This window comes from Periplaneta americana, chromosome 6 (genome assembly GCF_040183065.1).
Source record: "Periplaneta americana isolate PAMFEO1 chromosome 6, P.americana_PAMFEO1_priV1, whole genome shotgun sequence".
NCBI classification, from domain to species: Eukaryota; Metazoa; Arthropoda; class Insecta; order Blattodea; family Blattidae; genus Periplaneta; species Periplaneta americana.
The window spans coordinates 138059668-138084857 of record NC_091122.1 but is presented as its reverse complement, the minus strand read 5'-3'; the positions used below and the strand labels follow the sequence as shown (position 1 = coordinate 138084857).

General features: G+C 38.3%; 1 protein-coding gene across 1 annotated transcript in view; it reads right to left on the bottom strand.

The window, feature by feature from the left end:
• Positions 1–354: 354 nt before the first annotated feature.
• LOC138702268 (uncharacterized) overlaps positions 355–25190 on the bottom strand; it is a 49115-nt gene continuing 24279 nt past the window's right edge. Inside the window, exons 4-5 of the mRNA XM_069829851.1 lie at positions 11057–11251; positions 355–2267 (exon numbers count right to left, since the gene is read on the bottom strand). Of these exons, the coding sequence (XP_069685952.1) occupies positions 355–2267; positions 11057–11251 (2108 nt within the window). The remainder of the gene's footprint in view (positions 2268–11056; positions 11252–25190) is intronic.

Here is a 25190-nt window from a genome sequence, read left to right as displayed (position 1 = left end):
TATAATTAGTGGATATTAGTCAGAGATAAAAAAATGGAAGATATCTGATAAGTTGATGACTGAAATAACAATAAAATATATTATAAACATTGAGTGGAACCAAGGGACGGAGCGTGAGAATGAGACATATTTTAGTACATAACAAAAGGCCGCCAAACAAAATGAAATTTTTAATGGTTGGTTACATTAAGGCGTGCACATGTTGTAGTCTACTATTACACTAACAGAATTACTTAGCTGTGAACAAGTGATGAGGGAAACATAGAAACAGTCCGACAGCGATCTATCTGGAAATGGCTCTTATACATAAAATTTATACCTACTTGCGCCTAAAAAGACGACTAAGCCCACGAATTATATATCTTGAACAGGGCTAGCAAGAACACTTCGTTCTTCTGTCCTCATTTTCTTGTTCCTGTGGTAGTGCTCCAATGATGCTGCTGGCGTTGGAGGTGGCATAGATGCTGGTATGGGAGGCATGGGAGATTTAAGGGAGCTCGAAAGGGAGCTGGTATGCGAACTAGTATGGGAGCTTGTATGCGAACTAGTATGGGAGCTTGTATGCGAACTAGTATGGGAGCTGGAATTTGGGCTCACAGTGGATCTCACATGGGAACTAGCAGAGATGCTGGTGGAGGAGCTGCCAGTCGAGTTGGTATATGAGCTTGAAAGCGATATGGCAGAGGGGCTAGCAGAGAATTTTGTATGGGAGCTGGTATTTGAGGTAGTAGGGGAGCTGGAATGGGAATTGGCAGAAGTGCTTCCAGAGGTGCTGGTATAGATTCTGGCATGGGAGGTGGTAAGGGAAGATGTCACAGGGGCTAGCCTAAAAAGGCGACGACGCCCACGAATGATATATCTTGAAGAGGGCCAGCAAGAACACTTCGTTCTTCTGTCCTCATTTTCTTGTTCCGCTGGTAGGTGCTCCAATGATGCTGCTGGCGTTGGAGCTGGCATAAGTGCTGGTATGGGAGGCATGGGAGCTGTAGGGGAGTTCGAAAGGGAGCTGGTATGCGAACAAGTATGGGAGCTGGTATGCGAACTAGTATGGGAGCTGTTATGCGAACTGGTATGGGAGCTGGCATTTGGGCTCGCAGGGGATCTCACATGGGAACTAGCAGAGATGCTGGTAGAGGAGCTGCCAGTTGAGCTGGTATGGGAGCTTGAAAGGGAGATGGCAGAGGGTCTAGCAGAGAAGTTTCTACGGGAGCTGGTATTTGAGGTAGTAGGGGAGCTGGTATTTGAGATAGTAGAGGACCTGTTATTTGAGATAGTAGGGGAGCTGGAATGGGAATTGGCAGAAGTGCTTCCAGAGGTGCTGGTATAGATTCTGGCATGGGAGGTGGTAAGGGAAGATGTCACAGGGGCTAGCCTAAAAAGACGACGACGCCCACGAATGATATATCTTGAAGAGGGCCAGCAAGAACACTTCGTTCTTCTGTCCTCATTTTCTTGTTCCGCTGGTAGGTGCTCCAATGATGCTGCTGGCGTTGGAGCTGGCATAAGTGCTGGTATGGGAGGCATGGGAGCTGTAGGGGAGTTCGAAAGGGAGCTGGTATGCGAACAAGTATGGGAGCTGGTATGCGAACACGTATGGGAGCTGGTATGCGAACTAGTATGGGAGCTGGTATGCGAACTGGTATGGGAGCTGGCATTTGGGCTCGCAGGGGATCTTACATGGGAACTAGCAGAGATGCTGGTAGAGGAGCTGCCAGTCGAGCTGGTATGGGAGCTTGAAAGGGAGATGGCAGAGGGTCTAGCAGAGAAGTTTCTACGGGAGCTGGTTTTTGAGGTAGTGGGGGAGCTGGTATTTGAGGTAGTAGGGGAACTGGTATTTGAGGTAGTAGGGGAGCTGGCATTTGAGATAGTAGGGGAGCTGGAATGGGAATTGGCAGAAGTGCTTACAGAGATGCTGGTATAGATTCTGGCATGGGAGGTGGTAAGGGAAGATGTCACAGGGGCTAGCCTAAAAAGACGACGAAGCGCACGAATTATATATCTTGAAGAGGGCCAGCAAGAAGTAGGGGAGCTGGTATTTGAGGTAGTAGGGGAGCTGGTACTTGAGCTAGTAGGGGAGCTGGTATTTGAGGTAGTAGGGGAGCTGGAATGGGATTTGGCAGAACTGCTTGCAGAGGTGCTGGTATAGATTCTGGCATGGGAAGTGGTAAGGGGAGATGTCAGAGGGTCTATCCTGAGATTTCTGTTGCGGGGTACCAGTTCAGTTGCTAACCAGTCGTCTGATAAGTACTCGAACGTGACGTCCAAAACTGCAAGAAGTAAAATGAACTGCATGTCATTGCATTCACAGGCATATTAATAGGGTGACAATTCGTATGCAACTGCATATTTTTACTGTCCATTTTCAAGTCATACAAAATCATTTCTTACATGTTTTGAACGAATGTAGTGACGAATATTCAGAATTAATTGTACATATTTTTGCATATTTTAGGTGTTCCTATATATAATAGACTATTGAGCAAGCAATGTAGCATATTTTCAGTATTTTGTGGAAAAAAGTCCCAAAATTATCATATTTTGTAAAAATAATATTCTGAATTTTTTGTCAGCAAGTAATATTTTTATTTTAACTGTACGTACTTGATGACGTAAAATTCCTTGCATATGCAGTGTGGGTGTGGAGAAACCAAAACAAACACACTATGCTTATGTTCCATTGTGCTACGGCAACAAGAAGCATTCCCAAACACCTCTATCTACCTGAGTTAATCATCATCATCACCCATACAAGTATTACGCCATGTGAACTATTATGATCTCACAATAAAGAGGAATATCTCCCAATCTCTTTTTCAGACGCCCCAGAGATCTCTTTCCTTGGGGTTGTAGTGAAGTATAGCTTTTGGGATTCTGTGGGATCTCATACGTCGCAAATGACTCATCCAGTTCTGAGAGTTCTATATGAAATGGAGTACTGATTCCAGAACGAGTTCTTCCATTACTTTGTCGTTGTGTTTATGGCTCCATTTTGTATACCATGATGTTCTTGCATGTATGCATGTATGTATGTATGTACGTACGTATGTATGTGTATGTATGTATGTATGTATGTATGTATCTGTATGTATGTATGTATGTATATATGTGTGTATGTATGTATGTATCTGTATGTATGTATGTATTCACACTGCAAATGGGTAAGTACCCGGTGGCAGTGGTACCCGCATAAATCTCATTTCGTTAGCTGTCATTCTACTTTCATCCATCCGTCTTTTGTCCATGCTTCAATACCATAACAGAATACAAAATTTGTTAAAGGCGTATTCTAGTGCTTTTCTGTAGCAGGGAAGGTTTCATTACCCTGTTTATTTTTTTCATAGTTTTGGAGTAGGCCTACTTTACAATTTTTCTCATTATTTATTCCCAAAATATAGTCAAGATAATTATGTAAAAACATTAACTCTTCCTAAAATTTTGCCTTCTAGACATATTTTACTAGGAACAATGTATTTTCCCAGAAGGCCATTGCTTTGTCCTTTTTCTGTATTTATTTCCATTTCATTTTTTTTGCAATTATATTTCAATTACGTAGGCCTACTGAGAATTGTAAATAATTTTCTGTAGATGCTATTAAAACTAGGTCATCTGCAAATATCAATGAACCGATTTTAATTTCGTTTTTCTGCAACTGACCATGTCGCATTTGTCTCCATTTCTGAAGAATTTTATTCACTTGCATTATAAACCGGAGGGAGAGACCGCAATCCTGTTTATTCCTCTGTTAATTTCGTGTCATTCTGAGGTCCTATTATTAATTTTAACTGAAATTAAATTTTGTCCTGTATATCATGTATATTATTGAAACCTAGTTGAGTGGAAGAGAAAGCCTCATGGCCTTAACTCTGCCAGGCAAAATAAACCTACTACTACTACTTAAAAATCCCATAACCTCTTTTTCTCTGTTTCACTTATTCTCAGTTGGCATTTTTTGTGAAGTTTATCTATACACACTTTAACATCTGTGGTCATATCAAGTGTACAGGATCTTTGGGTATGTCACTAAGTCGTGGACTTTTGTTCTGACTCTGTTTTTTGTCTTATGGCTTATGTTCATGTAACTGATTTAGATTTTGTTTTAATGTTTATATATTGGTGATTAAGGAGGCCATTAATAATAGTATGTAAATTTCCAATCGTGCATGTGCCTTCGTGACTGAGGAAACAATGAGAAACTTCAATCAGATTGGTTGACCACGGGGTTTGAACCCGGGACCTTCCCAATACGAGTCTCAAACACTACCGTCTGAGCCAAGTCACTCGGTTTTCTTTATTGCTTATCCATTTCTTGTAATTGCATTGTTTGTTAGTTACAATTGTAACAATAAACCTTACACTACAGTAGACTACTAAGACATGCTGTGTTGTGCAGTGTTGTTCAGTTGTGCAATTACAAGTTCTTCAGAGAAAATTTTGTCACTCTTTTCATTCAGTATTCACGAAAAGTAAATCATGCGAAAATTTCGGGGCACTATAGTGGAACGTGACGCTTTTTATATTGTAATAATGGTGAGGGTGTGCCTTGCTCCAAAACATGACGGACTTTCTTCCTGGAATTGGTAAATCCTCATGAACTCCCATCTTCTCCTCAATTCTTAGGCGCGTGGCAGAAATGAAATAATATGGCAATGACATCAAGAATTGGCAACTGAGCTAAGCATTTATCCCTTGCTCGTTCCTTCACTTAAGTGATGAAGAGTGTGAGAGAAGGCCGATTATCCGCAGTAATAGCAGACGAAGATATAATTATAGCAAGTGTAGCCGTTGTTATTATTATAGGCAGTTTAACAAAAAGAAAGTTAAAAAACAAAAGACAATGGTGACAAACGCCATCTACGAAAGTCGCACTCGATATGGAGACTGACTTCCTTCATGATTTACGTCGGATTGAATCGGGACAGTTTCACAACTTGTCACATTTCAGAAATAGACTTCGAAATATTACTGTGCAAAGTATGGCCATAACATTTCCTGGTTCATATATACATCAATAAGTTTGATGACATTTCTTCAGTCCTTTCGAGTTTCGACATCCTGTTGCTGAAATTAACCTAACTGCTGCATTCTGCCATGAACTGCAAATAAGTGGTAAATCCCTCGTCTGTGCGGTTTCGAGAACTGCTGTCCGAGCTCGACATCCGCTTGCCAACAGTTCGTACACTGGAGTACACCACCACTCCACCGTGGACTATGCGACGTCCCATGTTTGACGTAGGCGTAAGTCTGAGCCGATGTTTTAAAAAATTTACACCAGCTTTTCTGTACAGACTTCGTTTTAGTGAACTTTTATCACAGTATCCAAATTATTCATTAGTTTTTACTGACGGATCCCGAATAAATTATTGTGTTGGTTGTTCCTTTATTGCGAATGGACAGATATTTAAATATAACTTGAGCCAGTACACCAATGTTTTTACCGCAGAATTATATGCTTTTTGTAGAGTTTTATTGTTTTTAATTAGGCAACCCCGGGGCAGATTCCTTATCTGCTCCGACTCTCTAAGCGCCATTGACTCCCTGCAGCGTCTGAATTCTGATGTTCCGCTTGTGTTGAGAACCCAGGAACTTTTCCACACTCTTCTAACCTCTGACTATGAGATTGGAGTAGTGTGGACTCCCGGTCATGTTGGCATTCCTGGAAACGAGGCAGCGGATGCTGCAGCAAGGGACGGTGCTATAAATGGGTCTGAGGTGTATTGGCGTGAGAGGTGGCAAGATATTAAAAATTATTTGAAACGTACGTTACGGTGGCAATGGGAAGGCGAATGGTCTACATAAGAGGGAAACAAATTACGAAGAATAAAGAATACTGTTCTCGTATGGGATTCGTCCACACGAGCGTCACGACAAGAAGACGTTTTACTCACCCGGATGAGGATTGGCCACTGTCATCTGACGCATGGCTATCTCCTACGTGGCGAGCCTCAGCCGGAGTGTGATCTATGCCATGTTCCACTGACCGTGGAACATTTTTTATTACAGTGTAGAAAATACGACCGTGCCCGTCGGCAGTATGGAATTCGGCCGACTTTACGTGACTCTTGGAAATGATTTTAATTGTACAAGTGCAGTTCTGAAATGTTTATCGAATACAGGACTTGACAAGGTGATGTAGTTTTTTAATGACCCATTTTACTTATCCTCCGGACTCTTTACATCCGGAGATACATTTTTTAGTATACGATCAAATTTGACATTCGCACTGTTTACATCAGTGCATTTCATAAATGCTCCAGACAATTTATTTCTGGTGGAATTTGTTTTATTGTTTTGTTGTTTCTTTTTAAATACTACTTAGGGTCTGAGAACTTCCCACTTTTATGGTTTTTATGCTTCACCTTGTTGAAACTGCATTTGTTTGCCTCGTTTTAACCGTGACAACGCTTTTTAGTTCTTTTAAGCATTCTGGTTATTGTATTGTGTTCGTGTTTAGTGAATGATTTTAGATAAGGGCGCAAATAGCCATAGTAGCTGACGCGCCCTGTTTAAACCCCACTAACCATAAATCCCGTCCACAACGAATACCAACTTCCTTTGATGTACCGACAAGCGACAGATCACTACTGGAGGCAAATCAAACAATCGATTTGCCTTTGCTACGTCGTGCACACGTTCAAATTTCAATCAGCGAATGCATTCGTTTCTCGTTCGTTGTTTGTTCGGTACGTGTGTACGCACCTAGTGAGAAGAAACTAACTAGGGGATTGTAAACAAACAGAATAATTAAATAATATTATTTCATGATATGGATGCTCCACTTGAGGTTGTTCCACGTTAATTTATCTACATAGGCCTATTTCTAAATAAAGTCAGCTCTTCTCTCTTTGTGGGTTGTATAGGCTAGTGGCCTATATTGTATAGAATTCCTAATACAGTGCGTGTTCGCCATCACGTAGCGACGACCGACTGGCAAGCGGCAGCAGCGCGGCCCTCACCGGACACTCGGTCGGTAGTCGCGGGCGTCACGGTGAAGATGCACTGCAATAAGTGTGTGTTATGATTATTTGAAACTACAATATTAAAACTTTCGCTTATGGACATGCTTGTTCAGCAGCTTCATAGTCAGCGTTGAAATCCCTGGTCGTAAGATTAACACATCTTAACTCTAGATATATCCAGTTGTGTCATTATAATTTTTTAACAACCGATTCTCTCCCCTAATGACCGAAAATTTGAAAATATTAAATGACGTAATAATACACATAATGGAAAACTGCAATCCAACATGTTCTTGCATAACAAAATTATTTTCATAATTTAAAATTTTGACTCGCGTCACGAAGAAGGGGAGTAAACATCTGACACTTCATGTATGCGCTCAGCGGCGGAGGATTGCCTCACTACAGAAACATCATATCATATAAATTATCATACCTACTATACTATTATATGTACAAATAGCAGTATACTATATACAGAAATTAATTAATAAAAACAACAAAAGCAAGAAATACACGCGTTTATAAGCACAAGGTAGACACACGCGTTTCTTACTCAAAAACAAATGATGTTTCCTGGAAGTGCGGCAGCGTGGGTGGAGTGCTATTCTGACATGCGCAGATTCTTTTTTCCTTTCTCCCAACATTACTATCTTCACTACAATAACGGCAGATATTATAAAGTGTGAGAAGTCCACAGAACAGCACCAGCTAACTAGCTTTGAATATCTGTCCACACCGATATATTATCTAAATTATCTCAAGATGCCCCCAGCCAGGAATAGGATAAAGTGGCGCTTGTTTGTTGCTGCCCTATGCTCCACATAAGTAGCTAAAGGAAATACTATACTATCTGAAGATGTATCTGCACACATACTTATACAACATAGTTACATCACGTTAATTTAACAACTACAATGAGGCATTGACGAAGATGAAGAATAGAAACCGTTTCTTCTTCAACTTTAACATAAATACCAACAAGAGTTCCCAACTCCTTCAAAAGTTGCTCCGACTTTTTTTCTTTTACTGTGTTACAAATTATAAACCTCTCAGCCCTGGTACTTTTAGTGAAATTTTTGTTCTTGTTTTATACATTTATGCATGATATTAGACTTGTGGGAATTTTACTTTTTGAATTTCCATTGCAACAAGGGAAAGTCTCAGGAATCTCTTATGCCACATAAATAAATTTAGGAATGCAGTTATATTGTCAGACTCCAAATCAGCTATTCTATCAATAGTTTCTAAACATACATCTTCATCTCAAACAGCAGAAATAACTAAAATGCTCTCTCAATTAATATCACTCAATAAAATAATTGTATTCCAATGGATACCATCCCATTGTGGAATCCTGGGAAACGAAAATGCGGATGCTTTAGCAAAGAAGGGCAGCACTGCTACTTACAGACCTGTTACTAAATCTACGTATTGAATCGGTGAATCTGTGAAAAGATTTATTAAATCTACATACTTAGACTTCAACAAACAAAATTTGATAACACAATCCCAAGGGAAAAAATGGAACTCTTTGCATCAAAATCCACAGTTAATTCCCGATTTACCACGAAAATCGTCTGTAGCTGCATTTAGATTGGCAACAGGCCATGATTGTTTGGCCAAAAACCTGCATAGAATTGGAATATATCAGTCCCCTAACTGTCCATTGTGCAACTCAAACCAAGAAATGGATTCGGAACACCTCAAAATCTGTGCTTCAGTGGCTGGTCATGATAATATCTTTGAAAAATATTGGAGTGCAAGAGGTCAAATGACTTTATTGCCAAACGCCTGACATTAGAAAACAACAACTTTTTGAAATTTGAGTTTTTTGGCCCTCATTGCTATGTCAAGGCATTGGAAGAACCTTGTCACCTACTAGCAAACACAATTTATTTTTCAAATCAAGATTTCAGGTATAACTCCCTGTAAAGTTGATTTGAATAATTTCGAGGGAAAAATTGTTCCGGAGCCGGGTATCGAACCCGGGACCTTTAGTTTAACGTACCAAGGCTCTACCACTGAGCTACTCGGGAACTCTAACCGACACCGATCCTTTACAGGGAGTTATACCTGAAATCTTGATTTGCATAATACACGTCACTGTTCGTTAACAGAAAACCACAATTTAAGTCACACGGAGTTAGTGTACACTCGAAGTTGGTTGCTTGACGGTTGTCAGCCCACTTTGAGGTCTGTGGATATAGAGGGAAAAATTGGACCGGTGTCGGTTAGAGTTCCCGAGTAGCTCAGTGATAGAGCCTTGGTACGTTAAACCAAAGGTCCCGGGTTCGATACCCGGCTCCGGAACAATTTTTCCCTCGAAATTATTCACATTTTATTTTTAATTAAAGAATTCTCTATTTTAGATCTTTTGTGTGAGATTCTAGATCTAGAATCTTGATGTAACTAAGTACTTTATTGAGAGTTTCGAAAGTATTTTGCGTGTTTAATCTTACTGTTTCTAGTTGGACTGCGAGAGATTTATTATCATGTAGGCTATGTCTGGCAGATTTCGTATTCTTTCAGGAGATAAAAGTTTCTTGGTAGGCGATCTGTTGCAGACTGGATTCTGTTGTTCTCTCACCAGGGATAGCTCGGTTGAAACATGACCATCAACAGTCTTCCTGATGATAAACATTTCTTGAATGGCAAGATGGAGGATTCACCTGAGCATTGCCGAATTTGAGACAGTCAAAGTAAAAACGTAAACTACAGGGTCCCAATTCACTTCAGACCGCGCACCTCTTAGCTTTACAAACCACTCACTATTGCTCGTGTAGTGTGGATTTGTACGAAACTGGCCTCGCACCTCGCATGAGTCGGTTCTTGAACAGCCAGCCTTTAGAAGACTTGATGGAACGCTTTCATGTTTCATTGTACTACCCTGATTACTGTGTGGGATTTAGATTCAAACATAAGCGCAACTTAAATCATACTGACTACTGCCGACCCGGCGATCATGAAGCATTCTGAATTGTCCATACTTTTAATGAAAAAAATCTATTCCATTAAAAATGGAGTAAAAATTGTAGGAGTATTAAAAGAGGAAAACAAAGTATATTATTAATGTGCTTTATAGTTCGGTATATTTTGTAGTTGAAAGTCTATTTATGTTTTGAATAATCAACTATGGTTCATGTTGTGTATGTCTTATTAACACTCAAAAGGAAAGGGGATCGGTACGCAACTGGCAAAGTAATTCCAGACCGCAAATGTGATATAGACGGGCCAGTTCAAAAGGGAAACAACTCAACATTTAAACTTTTGAGAAAAGTGAAGTTTAAAGCTTCATGTTGCTGTGAAACATCCAAACTCTAATTTGAAACTTAGAGCATATTATAAACATGATTTGAATTTGGATTATGTTAAACGATTCTTTGATTTTTCACAGCAACATAAAGCTTCAAAATGCAGATTTCCCAAACTTTAAATTTTGAGTCTTTTCCCTTTCAAGCTGGGCCGGCGATATTGTATTCCTGTTCTGACTGGCTGCACACTTGGATAAGAAACAACGATTTAATCATATGATATGATTATATGTGCTGTCGTATTGAAAATCTAGAGAATTTCATGTTAAAATGTTAAATTAATGTTCTTCCTTTCTGTCAAGAACTTAATTTGTTTTAACTTCAAACATCTCAGAACAGGTTCTAGGAATTGCGACAAATTCAACAAGTGAATCTGGCGACTGGTGTGAACTGGCTGAATGACACCACTGGATAACTGCCCTATTCGCTACCAATGAGAATTCAAGTCTCCTGAACTTGTGCACAGAGTACGTCGATATCCAGAGTACCGCAATCCTTAGCGCTGGAAATGCCGACAAATCAGCCATTTTTATTACAGCGCACGCTATTTGCCACATGCATTTGTATGGGGAATGAATATAGCCTAAATCAGAATTAAATATTTTTAATTTTAAGGGCAGTTGACACTGACCTAAATTGAGTTTTACTTTAAATACTACTATCCTAAGCGTTTTGATATAGAATAACAATGGCGACCGACTAGCTGGTAGTGCTACTCTGGGTATCCACGGATTCTGGTTATGCATAGCTGAAAGAGCCACTAGTTTAGAATTTGGAGTTACTTACGTTCGTAATTGTATACGAAGTTAAAAAGATGAGACTCTAACTTCACCAGCTTCCTCCGCCCCTGCTCCATGACGTTCTCCTCCCACTCGGCATACTGGCTGCTGGGTTCAAACAAGTGGTCGCTGCTCGAGGTCGGTGTGGCAGCGTGTACCATCATGGGCTTTGGCCTCTTGCGTGCAGTTGATTTATGTTGACCTAAAAGGCATTGTAATTCTGAGTTGAAATCTTCATAATACACTGATTGCCAACTATGAAGATGATAAATAGGTAGGCTACTGTCCAGCCGAATGGTTATGTCGCATCCCGGTTTGCCCCCCTCGTTTCTCCTGTCCCCTCTGCAAGAGCTAATTGCTAAGCTGTGAGGCTCTTCTCTGCAAATATTTGCTGTACAGAATTGGAAGTTTATGTAGTATTATACAATTATTTAAAATAATTTAAAGAAAAGGGCCCTGTTAAGTAAGTGTCATGTGATTTCCCCCATTTTGACGACCGTGTGATATAACCACTCGGACGGACAGTAGCAAAACAGCATGTACGTCACCAAACTATTAACAATAAGTGAATCATAAAAGTAAAGTCTGTAAAGGAATCAGAAAAGATGAAACACTAAGTAACGGTTAGACCTACTTCTAATATAGGTATAACCTCAAACAAAAATTAATTCAGGGAACTGAAATAAAGGACTTTTATTTAACATGACATTAATTTATTGATATTCTTTTATTTACAAATGGCTTCTAAATGTTGTGTGCCCGTGTGTACCAGCAATTACCAGAGTGCTATAAGTGAGTGTTATGTTACTGTTTCCAAATTTCCAATTGAAAATGATAAGTTATGTGGCTAGAATCTACTCGTCTACCACAAAATGTCTTCACGCCAAAAAGCATTCAGTTGTCTGTATTAAACACTTTGAAGTAAACGATTTTTACCTAGTAGGCCTACATGTTTCTAGAGACAGAAGGAAATGTGCAAGAATACCTTCGAAATAGATGGATATTTAAAGAAACAAGGATATTTCCAGGTTTGACGGAATGATTAGATACCGGTAATCTTATTCCTCAACAAGAATGAACAACAAATTAAGTAGTTGAAAATGGACAAAATTAATTCGTTTGGTGAACTGTGTGACATAGATACTTTAAAGAAGATAGCAGGTCGATCATTAAGGTTATGCAATGTTTGTGTACTTCTTGTTGATTAATGTTGAAGGTATTAAAATATACGACAATTCATCTGTGTAATTGTGTGTAAGTAATCAAAATGATGTTCACTGCATCACAGAGACGGTAAGTGCAAACATGAAATACTGCGGCTGCAGTAACTATACTCTTGCATTGAATGGGGGCAAGCTTGTGATTATGAATTAAGCAACCATAAGGCAAATTCCTGCATGACGCAATCTGCAGTAGATTCTGTAATGTAGACTGCGATTACATAGTAAAAAATATTCGTTTAAAAGAAGAGAAGAGGAATAATGCAACAAAAAGTAAAACATTTCCTAAAAAAATGACCAGTAAACAATAGAAGACCAAAAAATGCAAACAAATGCAAAATAAATGTAAGCTGTATTGGTTCGTGTTGAAGTGAAACCAGTTTATATTGTATCCTGCATTGTCTGTGATATCAATGAAAAAATATGATATTTCATCAACTTCCGACCCCCATCATCACTCGTCAACTCACCACTATTTTCCCACCTCACTTCTGATATTCCTATCACATCCTCTCTGTTTCTTCTTATTGCTTCCTTCAAGTTTTCCAACTTACCTGGTAGAATTGGAGTCTTGACATAACACGTTGCAGTTGATCTTCTTGTCGATCTTGCTGTCTTTCTTCTTTTCTTCTCTCCGTTGGATTTCGTCATGACATGTCCTTCCCCAGTATCCCCCACCCGGACATCCGATTGGGGGGATAGTTTACGTCCGGAATTTTTTACCAGGGAAAGACTCATCATGGCATTTTTTATCATAACTTTTTGGGATGTAGGAAAATGCGGAAGCTTCCCACTGCTTTCCGCACACCACTCTCTCTTTCGCATCTTAAGGGTACACTGATGTGAAATTTTAAATTTCTAAACTATTCTATGTAGATCTCTGAAATTTTGTACAGTTGTCCTACTGTACACAAATAGTCTGTGTACAAAGTTTCATCTCATTTGATGCAGAAATATATGAATTATTAATAATTTTGTCATTTTGAATTGTGTAAATTTAGCTTTTCAAAAATTGCTACTCCTCCCACAAATTCAAATATTTTGGCCTGACATTTTCTCTACATACTTGTCAGACTCTCGGAAATAAAGCTTACTATACGATTTTGCCTCTTATTCTACTAAAAATAAAATAAAAAATATTTTATGCACTAAAGTGTAAAAACGGGAAAAAAAAAAAAAATCAACTCGAGCATAAAGAAAAATTAATATTAAATAAAATATGAATGTTAGGTATAATCCTGATAGTAAGTTTTGTTAAGAACACATTTAAAAACCTCTACAAAAAAATCATGCATGTAGTACAAAATTTGTAGGAAGAGTAGCATTTTTAGCAATGCAAAATTTACAAAAACTGAAAGTGGAGAAAATTGACTTCAAAGTTTGGGATGATAATAATAAACAAGAACTCTATCTTTTTGATTTTCTAGGCATTTGGAGATATATAGGCCTTGCTTATTTTACGGAGAACTTACTCTTATATACACTACCATGCAGTGCACACCTAATCTGCACTAGTAAATAAAGGTGGCGACTGAAAGAAAGGATGTAAACTTATGAAAACAAATCACTATAGACTGCAGACACTATTATAACACTAACAATAAAACTGTTAGAAACTTGCAAATATTTCTTGTATAACAAAACAAAAACCAAGCATGGAAAACACGTTGTTATGGCTACTAGCAACAAATGGAATTTTTCTTTAGACAAGAGTTGTGGTCTCCTTGGTTACTGAATATTTTTCAAAGGAAAGCATCCTTTGAAGTGATATCTGTTGGATCCTATGGAGAAATATTTCGAGAAGTCGAGAAGCTACATTGTCTGAATTGGAAATCTAATGTACACAAATGCTTGTGGAAATTGCAACACCAAGAAAGATACATGTGACTGAAATGAAATTGATACCTCAGATTAGGTACATAATATAGAAATGATTAGAATTACAGAATTGTACCTGATCTGTGACCGTGAGATTTCAGTATGGTGTGAAGCTTCCATGCCCTGCAATCAGAGCTTCTAAGCTTCGTGGCATGGAATCAAAGAGAGACTGGATATGTTCCTGGGGAATCTCCCTTCACGCAGTTTGTATGCGAATCCACAAAGAGTCAAGGGTCGGTGCTGGAAGACAATGACGAACAAATTGCCAACCAACCATTTCCCAGACATGTTCGATGAGCGACATGTCTGGCGAAATTGCAACACCAAGAAAGATACATGTGACTGAAATGAAATTGATACCTCAGATTAGGTACATAACAATATAGAAATGATTAGAATTACAGAATTGTACCTGATCTGTGACCGTGAGATTTCAGTATGGTGTGAAGCTTCCATGCCCTGCAATCAGAGCTTCTAAGCTTCGTGGCATGGAATCAAAGAGAGACTGGATATGTTCCTGGGGAATCTCCCTTCACGCAGTTTGTATGCGAATCCACAAAGAGTCAAGGGTCGGTGCTGGAAGACAATAACTAACAAATTGCCAACCAACCATTTCCCAGACATGTTCGATAAGCGACATGTCTGGCGAACGTGCAGGCCAGGGAAGAGGATACCCGTCATTCTTCAAAGAAGGCTTGCACAATCCTCGCCACATGTTGCCAGTCATTGTCCTGCTGAAATATGGCATGTGGAGTTGCCTGAAGGAGGGGCAGTACTTCGGGCTCTAAAACCTCCCTAATGTAGCGATTGCTGTTCGGATTGCCCTAAATACGTAGAAGGCTCCCCAAACTATCACACTAGCATTTCTCCGCTATGCTGCTCAACAATGCAGGCTCTCAGATTGTGTTCACCATGGTAGGATCTAACATATATGCAACCATCATTGTAGGACAAGTAGGACTAGCATGACTTGTCCGAAAACACTACATTTTGCTACTCAGCACGCCAGTGACGGTGTTCACGTGCCCATTATAGTCTGAGACGTTGGTGGTTTCTGGACAATGGAAGCCGACGCAACGGCATGCGAGCCACTAGTCCATCTCTCAAAAGACGGCGACGAACGACGGCAGATAGATCAACACATGATGCAGTACTCCAACGTCGACTCAACATAATGGATGAAGCTGTACGGTCCGTCACGGCCAAGTGGATAAGATGGCGGTCATCCCGTGCTGTGGTCACATTACGTGGTCCAGTACCCGATCTGCGTACGATCCTCTTCTATATACTGTATCCACACACGCATCACTGTCGTAGCAGCATGCCCTGTATGAGCCGAAATGTCACGGTATGACAAACCTGCTTCCCGGAGAACAATCATTCCCCCCGAACTCATTCACGTGCTGATATTGCGCCCTTCCTCGTCGACGAGGCATACCTACACTAGATTCACGTTTCCACTTCCTTTGGAAGCTCTGCACTGACTGAGCAAGGCATAACATTGACCTTGCTGGTTAAACAAGAGACGTCACTGTTGGGCCTATGTGTACGCCATTTCTCTGGAAATGTAATCAATTATTGATGGTACACTTTTCTACACATCTCCCGAGATTGGAGTCGTTCGGGCCATTCTTTCTGGGTGTTGTCTTTTCACAAACAGTAGTGTAATAAATTATGAGTGTAATAAATAATGTATGAAGTACAGCGTAATTTCCAAATCGTCGCAGAATTCAGACTTGAGGGCGTGGACGGGGGATTTACATTATCAGTCAGAGCGCGCAACCTTTTCGAAATGTGACCCTAAACAGCTGATAGACCGATCGTATGGCCATGAAAATTGGCAGAGGACATCTATACACCATGAACAGTTTTTTAAAGATAAAAACAAAAAATCAATATTTTTGACCAAAAATGACAAAATTTCACATCAGTGTATCCTTAAAAGATCCCAGGGGGCCCCAGCGTGGAGGTGAGGAGAGTGGATTTGACTAATTAGGCCCTCCGGACTTCACCGAAATTCTCCACAAGGGTTAAATATCAGTTCCATCAGGGTTTTTGACCTGATCAGAGACCGGGAAATCCCAATTAGCCTTTGCCCCCCCTTATTGAGTCTAAAACATTATAAAGATCATCAATGTGAAAAATCAACTAAGATCCGTCGGCTTGAGTAACGTAGTCTATATTAGCGCAAGCCTTCTGTGCTCGAGGTTGTGGGTTCAATCCCGGTCCAGGTCGATGGCATTTAAGTGTGTTTAAATGCGACAGGCTCATGTTAGTAGATTTATTGGCATGTAAAAGAGCTCCTGCGGGAAAAAATTCAGGCACACTGGCGACGCTGATGTAACTTCGGCAGTTGCGAACATCGTTAAATAAACCGTAATTTAAAATTTTTCAACTAAGATCCTTGTCGAACGTAACAGCAAGAAATTAATCTTCAAGGATGATTTAAGATTGAAATAATGTGACTGATATACTAGATATGTAAAATTAACATTATTACTAAAAAAATAACATGATGTTCAATCTGCATTAATAATAAGATTGCTAGAACGACATCATTTTTAAATTCACAAATACTGTACCATTAATTAATTTTCAGTTTGTGCAATACCTAGATGCGAAACAAGGACAAGATGAATTCAGTTTCTATGAAGATTAAGCAAACTAACACTTCAATATTACTAATTCATGTAGTGATAAGAAAAGTTGTGAAACAAATGTTAAGTAAAAGTCGTGAACTAAATATAATTTATTTAAGTAATAATTATAGGATTAATATAATTTTGAAAAAAAAAAGTCGTAACTTCAATTTTTATATTCGTGTGAAGTGGAGGGCACACAGGTAGACGTGGGGTAATTTTGATTAGTGCTACGAAAGCCCCATGATTCTTGATGTCCCTGAGTGAAAATCTGTCTAGCAGAGCTCACATTTGGCTTGGACGAGAAATTGTGTGTTTAATGATTATTTTATGTGCTGTGCACTTATCTTTGGATTGACGCTAAAGACAGGTAGGCCTACACATTGCGAAACTTATAGGCCTGCAATAAGGGATCTCCAATTTTTTTTTCGTATCTGTAGGCTACATACTCGTAGATCTATGGTTGATACTTTGTACGCAGTTTGTAGCAGCTGGTATTGCCTAAGTCCCAAAAGATATAAAACTCCGTATGGAAGAACGTACTGTTTTATTGTTATTAAAATTTACATATTTCCACATACTGGATAATGCAAGTTATCAAAAAATCTCTACAAACTACTTTCAAGAATTAAGGAGAATTGCCCGTTCAAGATGTTATGAAAATGCAATAATTTAACATGAATATTTCTCAGAACAAAAGCTTTATATTTCTAGAGATAAATAATCTTAAATCCTCAGTTTCGAGCTACTGCAATGTGGACCAGGAACACTGCTGGAGTAATAGATCGTGCTATTTCAATTATTTTTCCTAGACTACACTCCGTTTCTGGTATCTGTGGAGTAAGTCGACGCATTTGCATGGAGCCTATGACAACCAAGTGGGCGGAGCCCATCAGTGCGGGAGTGTATTGCGGGCTGTATCGGCTCACAGCTGCTAAGGGATAAGATGCACGTGACAGAAGGTGATAGGTAGGAGTGACATTTTAGGCGCTCGTCTTCATCAATGCTTTCCCTCAGAGCGGTCATTGGACTGGCCCCTCCACTCGGTTCCTATAATCCACAGATTCCAGAAACGGAGTATAGTACAGAAGATGAAAGCCGCAAGGTCTTAACTTGTTGGCGAAATGTTTATTCCATCACCATTAATTCCGTTGAGTATTCCATTTCTTAGTCTGGTATCCTGATGTAACCTGATGTTCGACTGGGTTAGTTACAGCATCCCACTCCATGGGCTGCATATCATTCTCGGCGGTGATGCTTTCCAAATGCATGGGCTCCTGTTGTTCCTACAAAATTTCGGAAATGTGGAATAATAAATGGTAAAATTTTAATCGACGGTGGAGAAGTTTTAGGGGCAATAAATTCCATAATTTGGTTCACTTTAGAACAAAAATAAAGTGGGGTGCCCCATGATGTAGATTTACGCAATTAAATTAGTCTTATTTCTGAATGAGTGGATTCTATTAAAGAGATAGCATAACATTCATTTTAAGTACCAGGTCACAAGGACTCTTGCCTTTTTACAATGAGAATAACAGAAGAAGAAAACAAATGGTACAAATATATAACAAAAGTGAGAAATTAAGACAAGAACTCCATCAGAGACAGAGATTACCAACTTGAACAAAATAAAGCAAGCATTAGACAAAATAAATAAAATAAAAATCAAGTATTAGGAAAGAGTTCTTTTATCAATGGATTGATATGAGATCTTGAGGAATGGAGAAAGACTGATCTCTTTAACTTTATAAAGTCACTAAATAAGCTGATGTTCAAATCTTCATAAAGTTGTGTTTCTGATAAGGTAGTCCGCTCCTGTGATGGTTCGACAAACTGATCGTTGAATGCCATCTAGTTTCTTCAGATAACATATGCGACTTTGTGCCCAAATTTCACAGTGCTACCCAGAAATGTCAGAAGAAGGGATGTCCGATAGGCCATCCAAGCCATTGATTTTGTTATTATGGGAAGAATCATTTCTATTTGCTGAAAAGTCGGGAGTGCCCACGTGTTTGGTTTGTGGTAAAATTCTGAATAACAGAAGGAATTTCAACCTACAACGATATTATTCGTCCTATCACTCAAATGATTATGAAAAATATAAGGGAGAAGAACGAACCACTCTCATCCAAAAATTACTAATAACTAATGTGTATAATAATAATAATAATAATAATAATAATAATAATAATAATAATAATAATAATAATAATAATCAACTAAACATTACACATTCTTTCCCTAACTCTATCGGTACAAAAGTAACTAATTTTTGCAATTCGTTATCTTAAAGTACGTTTAATAAGCTTATTTGGCATTTACTAGGAAGAAAAAATATTTGTTAGATAAAGTGTACAGGAAACATTTCTCTTATATAGGCTGTAGTTTGATGGAGAATAAGTATTGAATATTATAGTTTATTAATTTTTATTAGTTGTACATATTTGTGGCCTTTATTTTCATGTAATAATTTAGTTTACGGCTGTTGGAAGAAGGAATAATTTAAGTTAAACATAAAATTGAAGAAACTGTTTCTATCTTTAGGAACAAAATGAGTCATTAAACTCAATATATTATTTGGCTGATTTCAGCATATTTAATGTGCTCTGTTTGTTTACTAATTTGCCAGAAGAAATTAATGATTGCATGTTTCAATTTCTTTAGGTTACAGGATAAATATTATTACGTATATTTCAAATAGAAACACATGGAATGGTGCATAACCAATAGCTGTAAGAATATGAGATACGGATAACGCTTGAATGACTGAACTACAGCGAACGCAACTGACAAGTTTGTGATGATTTCAAAGTTCTTACTATGTTGCTCGATCAATAATCTGGTTTTACCAAATTTCCATGCTTTCTTTGTCTGTGGGATAGCAGGGCACAAGATGATCACTGAAGACGTTGGTGCGCCAAAGCCTTGTGAGTCGTCCTAAATTTGTGTTGCCACCTCTCCACATTAAGCTTGGCCTAATGAAATAGTTTGTAAAGGCTTTAAATAAGGAAGGATACTGTTTCACGTACGCATGATAGAAATTTCCACTACTATCTGAAGCAAATTAAAAGAAGGTAGGCTATGTATATTTAATGGTCCTGACATAAGAAAACTGATGTCTGATGCAGCATTTAAAAACACTATGGATGAAAAGCAGAAAAGGGTATGGATATCTTTCTGTGAAGTTGTTTCAAAATTTCTTGGTAACAACAAGGATTCTAATTACCGAAACATTGTGGCTAACATGCTTGAAGCATACAAGGAACTTGGTTGTAACGTGAGTATCAAAATTCATTTTCTGTTTTCTCATCTAGATTATTTCCCCGAAAATCTAAGATATTTTAGCAAAGAGCAAGGCAAACGATTTCACAAGAATCTGCAGGAGTTCGAAATGAGGTACCAAGGACGCTGGCGCATCAGCATGCTTACTGATTATTTTTGGATGTTAAAGAGTGAAATACCTGAAGACAAACATAAAAGAAAGAGGAGCAGGAGGACTTTCTCAATTAAGAAGCAAGTGGTGTAATTTTTTGTGTGATACATTGTGATAATTTATATATCCAATAGTGAAGTAAACAAGGCAAAACAAAGTAAAAACGCTCTAGTGACATGTATGAACAACCACACACATAATTTCAGGAAGTTATGTTTTTTAAATTTTGTTTTTTCATTTGAAATAAAAAAGTGAATTGAAAAAGTTTGTGGCGAAATTCACGTAATTATACAATACATTTAAAGTGATTCCGCAAACAAACCTGACGTGATGGAAGTAAACTGATTGAAAATTCAGATTCAGCATATAGACATTATATAAAATCATATTATTTACTTTAGGTAACAAACACAAAGTTGAAATTCGCAGGCTAGTGTTATTAATATTTATTTGATAATATTATGATTATATCATAATAATTATTATTGTGAATGCTCAAGTTTATTCATTCGTATTTTCGTGACTTTGTACACAGTTTGCAGCATTCTCTAAATTTAAAATACTATTTAAATACGACTTCCGTTTCACAGAATTCCACACTTTCAGAAGTGCTGCGTTATACGCATTATGCGATTAATATTTTGTATTTATTGATAATAACATACTATTTTAAAACCATAAAACCTCTTTGTCCTCATTAATTTTTTATTGTGTCGCGCGTTAGGTAGTGTTTTTAAATATGTGTGTCCAATCGAGGCTTAATTATCAGCCCAAATATAAACATTTATTCCTAGAATCGTCATTGACGCTACAAAACGTAAATGCTTTTACTCCCTACTTACTGTTGCAGTTTTCAAGCACGAAGCGTAATATAACATAGAAAACTTACCTCAGTGGGAAGAGGTTCATCCTGGTTGTCCCATGGGAATCGAACCGAGCTTTTCAATACACATACTCTCCATAAAGCGCTATCTTTGCTTGCTTTAATCGAAATCAAAAATCATCATGGCGGTCCAATATGTCATTTGCATTGTTGAAGACGGCCTTGTTATGCGCACTGCTTACGCAGTCATAAGATGCGATCCAGCAAGCAATGGTTATGCGTCGAGCGATGAACGCGAATTCCATAGAGAATGAAAACATGGATCTAGCTTCAGTGAGTAGAAGCTGTGTAGATAAGAAAATTGATAGTACTTGGGTTGAGAACTTTTTAAAATGTAGTGAGTCGGCTGCAAGAGAATTTAAATATTGTCGTTTAACGTATGTTTAAGTTTTCTGAAGAAATTGATAAAACTTAACGTGCATTTTATGATGCAGTTATGTATTGCATTTCTATTACTTGATTTTTATCGGTATGAAAATTACAAATCTTTACTTTTTCCGAGAATATTAATTTCAAAATTCTTTGACTTAGAGATCTTCTTCTTATTCTTATATTAATTTTGTAGCTGAAACTTCATTATATACTATGTTGGTTGCGTTTTTATAATAGTTAGGAGATGGTTTTTAAAAAATTAAATTTCTTTGCATGTGTCCCCATTTTCTCTGAAACAAGTGAAAGTAGACAGTTGAAATTTCACACTTTTTTTTTCATAGCCTACTACATTATGTCAGTCATGTGGTATATTGATTAAAAATATGTTGTTGTTTTCTAATGCCAATCGTTTGACAATAAAGTCATTTGATCTCTTGCACTCCAATATTTTTCAAAGATATTGTCACGGTCAGCCACTGAAGCACAGATTTTGAGGTGTTCTGAATTCATTTCTTGGTTTGAGTTGCACAATGGGCAGTTAGGGGTCTGATATATTCCAATTCTATGCAGGAGTGAAAATGGCAAGTTGTAGCCGATTTAAGTGAACACCATTAAAATACGTTTTGGTGGCTACTTCATCCACACACAACCCCCAGAATGTCTGGAGGACCACACCTGCTGTTGGTCGATGGGTCCATTGGACCTAGCTGGGAGATCTTGTTGATCACCAGCTTTCCCTCCTTAAGCCACTGGAGGACGATTTTAGTGCCATAGCAGGTCAGCACTAGGAACAGAAAAGTAGAAAGAGGAGGAAGGAAAGTGAAATGAACCCCTAGGCCTTGAATGCTCTAATGCCGTCGAGGTCGAAGAAAGTAAGAGTTCACTCAGAGAACTGGATAGGAAAGGGTAAAGAGGGAATTAGGTATTGAATAGAGGAAAATTATACCAAATTCAGTCATTAACTCATCAAGCTGACCAGTGCTAATTGATGAGTAGCCCCTCCCTTTAGTTCAGCTTATAAAATTATGCTTACTAACAACTGCACCGCGGGAAGGTAGGGATGGGACATTGGGTATTTGTCCAGGTTGGTTTCTTAAAGCCTTCAATGGGAAGGATGAATGGCTCTCCCCCTGTATCTGACAGATACCCTTTTGCAGCCTGATTGAAAATATAGATTAGAAACGTCCACAGAAGTCAAAACTTTTTCAAATAATAATACAATAGAAATAGGTTAATTCGACATTGGATAATTGGAATAAATATCTACTTCCCTAGTAATTACTTTTAAAAATAATGTTGATAATTAAGATTGCATTCTAATTTTCGAAGATTAAGTGTGTGACTGTGGGGCTGTGTTAAATTACGCATTCATCTGAAAACATGGCCTTTGCTTGCTGGGCCATTGTTGGAAATTGTTGCAGCATTACAACATAAGTGTCCACACAACTGTCCATATCAGATTCATTAATTCATTAACTTTCAGTGGACGCAATATTTCACTTGCAGGTCTGATTTCATGTGTTTTTGCATGGCTGAATCTGGCATTACCAAATCAGCAGCACATTTTCGCGTGGGTTTAATTGAGGATTGTTGGACAAATTCAGCTTCACTTGCACAGCATTAAAGCCTTGTGAATGCCTTTCCACTTTTCGCATGTCATGAACACTGTCCATTGCAAAACAATTTTTTTCATATTGCAACATCATCTTCGTTAGTGCTGCCTTCTCAACCTCTCAATGAAATCGTCAAGTCGTCCGTGATATTTTTCAAGAGGTGCCGTTAATTTGACGCCCATGCACTCACACAGCAGCTACCAAGCACTTCTCGATAATGCAATCACTTGTGTCAGACATTGCTTCGCCTTTCATCTGCTGCCACGCATTGAGCTTTGAGTGTCAAGAGGGGGCAGCATCTACGAAAGTAGAACTTCGAGACAGTGGGAAAACACGTGCGAAAGTCGTGCCAATGTTCACCAGCACAAACGTGGTGTGATTACTCACGTCATTTTGTCGTAAATATAGGGGTATACGGACTTTGTGCGCACACTGTATATCTTCTGATGTAACTCAATAGTATTCAGATTTTATGCTACATGCTTCACAGAATACAATTTTCTTTCGTCCATTATAAAATACAGCAATTTATCAACAACTATCATAAAACAGTGAGGTTTCCACGGATTTTATGGTCATGGTGATTCAATGCTTGCGCGTTGGACTTATAAGCCAGGGTGCCCAGGTTCAAATACTGTTCTACACCCTGAATTCAAAACTTATGTTGGGAAACTCCATGGTCCAGGCAACACAGGAATTCTCTGCGACATCCCAATAATTCTCAGTCATTCTTTATGATGTAATGTAGATCCACTGCCTTTGGTGCACTCTGGATAATCTCTGACGAACTAAGTGGTTATGCTTCTCAGCACTAACAACATCTGTGAGCTTGTTCTTAGAGTCTGGATAATAATGGCTATTGGGTAAAAATAAAAACAAATCGCATTTAAGTTACACTATGTTGCTGTATTAATACTTCATTCCGGATGACGTGAATATGTTAGGAGAAAATCTAAAAACGAATAGGGAAAATGCTGAAATTCTAGTTGAAGCAAGTAAAGCGATTGGGTTGGAAGTAACTCCCGAAAAGACTAATTATATGGTTATGTCTCGTGACCAGAATATAGTACGAAATGGAACTATAAAAATTGGAGATTTATCCTTCGAAGAGGTGGAAAAAATCAAATATCTTGGATCAACAGTAACAAACATAAATGACACTCGGGAGGAAATTAAACGCAGAATAAATATGGGAAATGCCTGTTATTATTCGGTTGAGAAGCTTTTGTCATCTAGTCTTCTGTCAAAAAATCTGAAAGTTAGAACTTATAAAACAGTTATATTACCGGTTGTTCTGTATGGTTGTAAAACTTGGACTCTCACTTTGAGAGAGGAACAGAGATTAAGGGTGTTTGAGTATAAGGTTCTTAGGAAAATATTTGGGGCTAAGAGGGATGAAGTTACAGGTGAATGGAAAAAGTTACACAAGACAGAGCTGCACGCATTGTATACTTCACCTGATAATTAGGACCATAAAATCCAGACGTTTGAGATGGGCAGGGCATGTAGCACGTATGGGCGAATCCAGAAATGCATATAGGGTGTTAGTTGGGAGGCCGGAGGGCAAAAGACCTTTGGGGAGGCCGAGACGTAGATGGGAAGATAATATTAAAATAGATTTGAGGGAGGTGGGATATGATGGTAGAGACTGGATTAATCTTGCTCAGGATAGGGACCAATGGCGGGCTTATGTGAGGGCGGCAATGAATCTCCGGGTTCCTTAAAAGCCAGTAAGTAAGTAAGTAAGTAAGTAAGTGTGGAAAATTTAGTTAATTTCAACGAAAATAGTGTCCATTCTGGAATTCAAGAGGATGTTAATGGAATGCCATTACTTTTCCTTTTAGCTATAAAACGTTATCCTTTAGTACAGTAATTCATTTTATTTTTTAAGAAAAGAAATGTAATTTTTATATTGTACTAGCTAAATGCACCCGGCGTTTTCCCGGGTTTTCCGTTTTGCTTCTATTTTTAATTAAATTGGTTGACAGACTTTTTAGAAATCTCGGAAACTCAACTATAGACACCAAAACGAATTGCCTTTACTAAGCTTTTTTCATTCATAAAGATGAATCTTTACATATTTATATTTGTTTGATGTGGTAT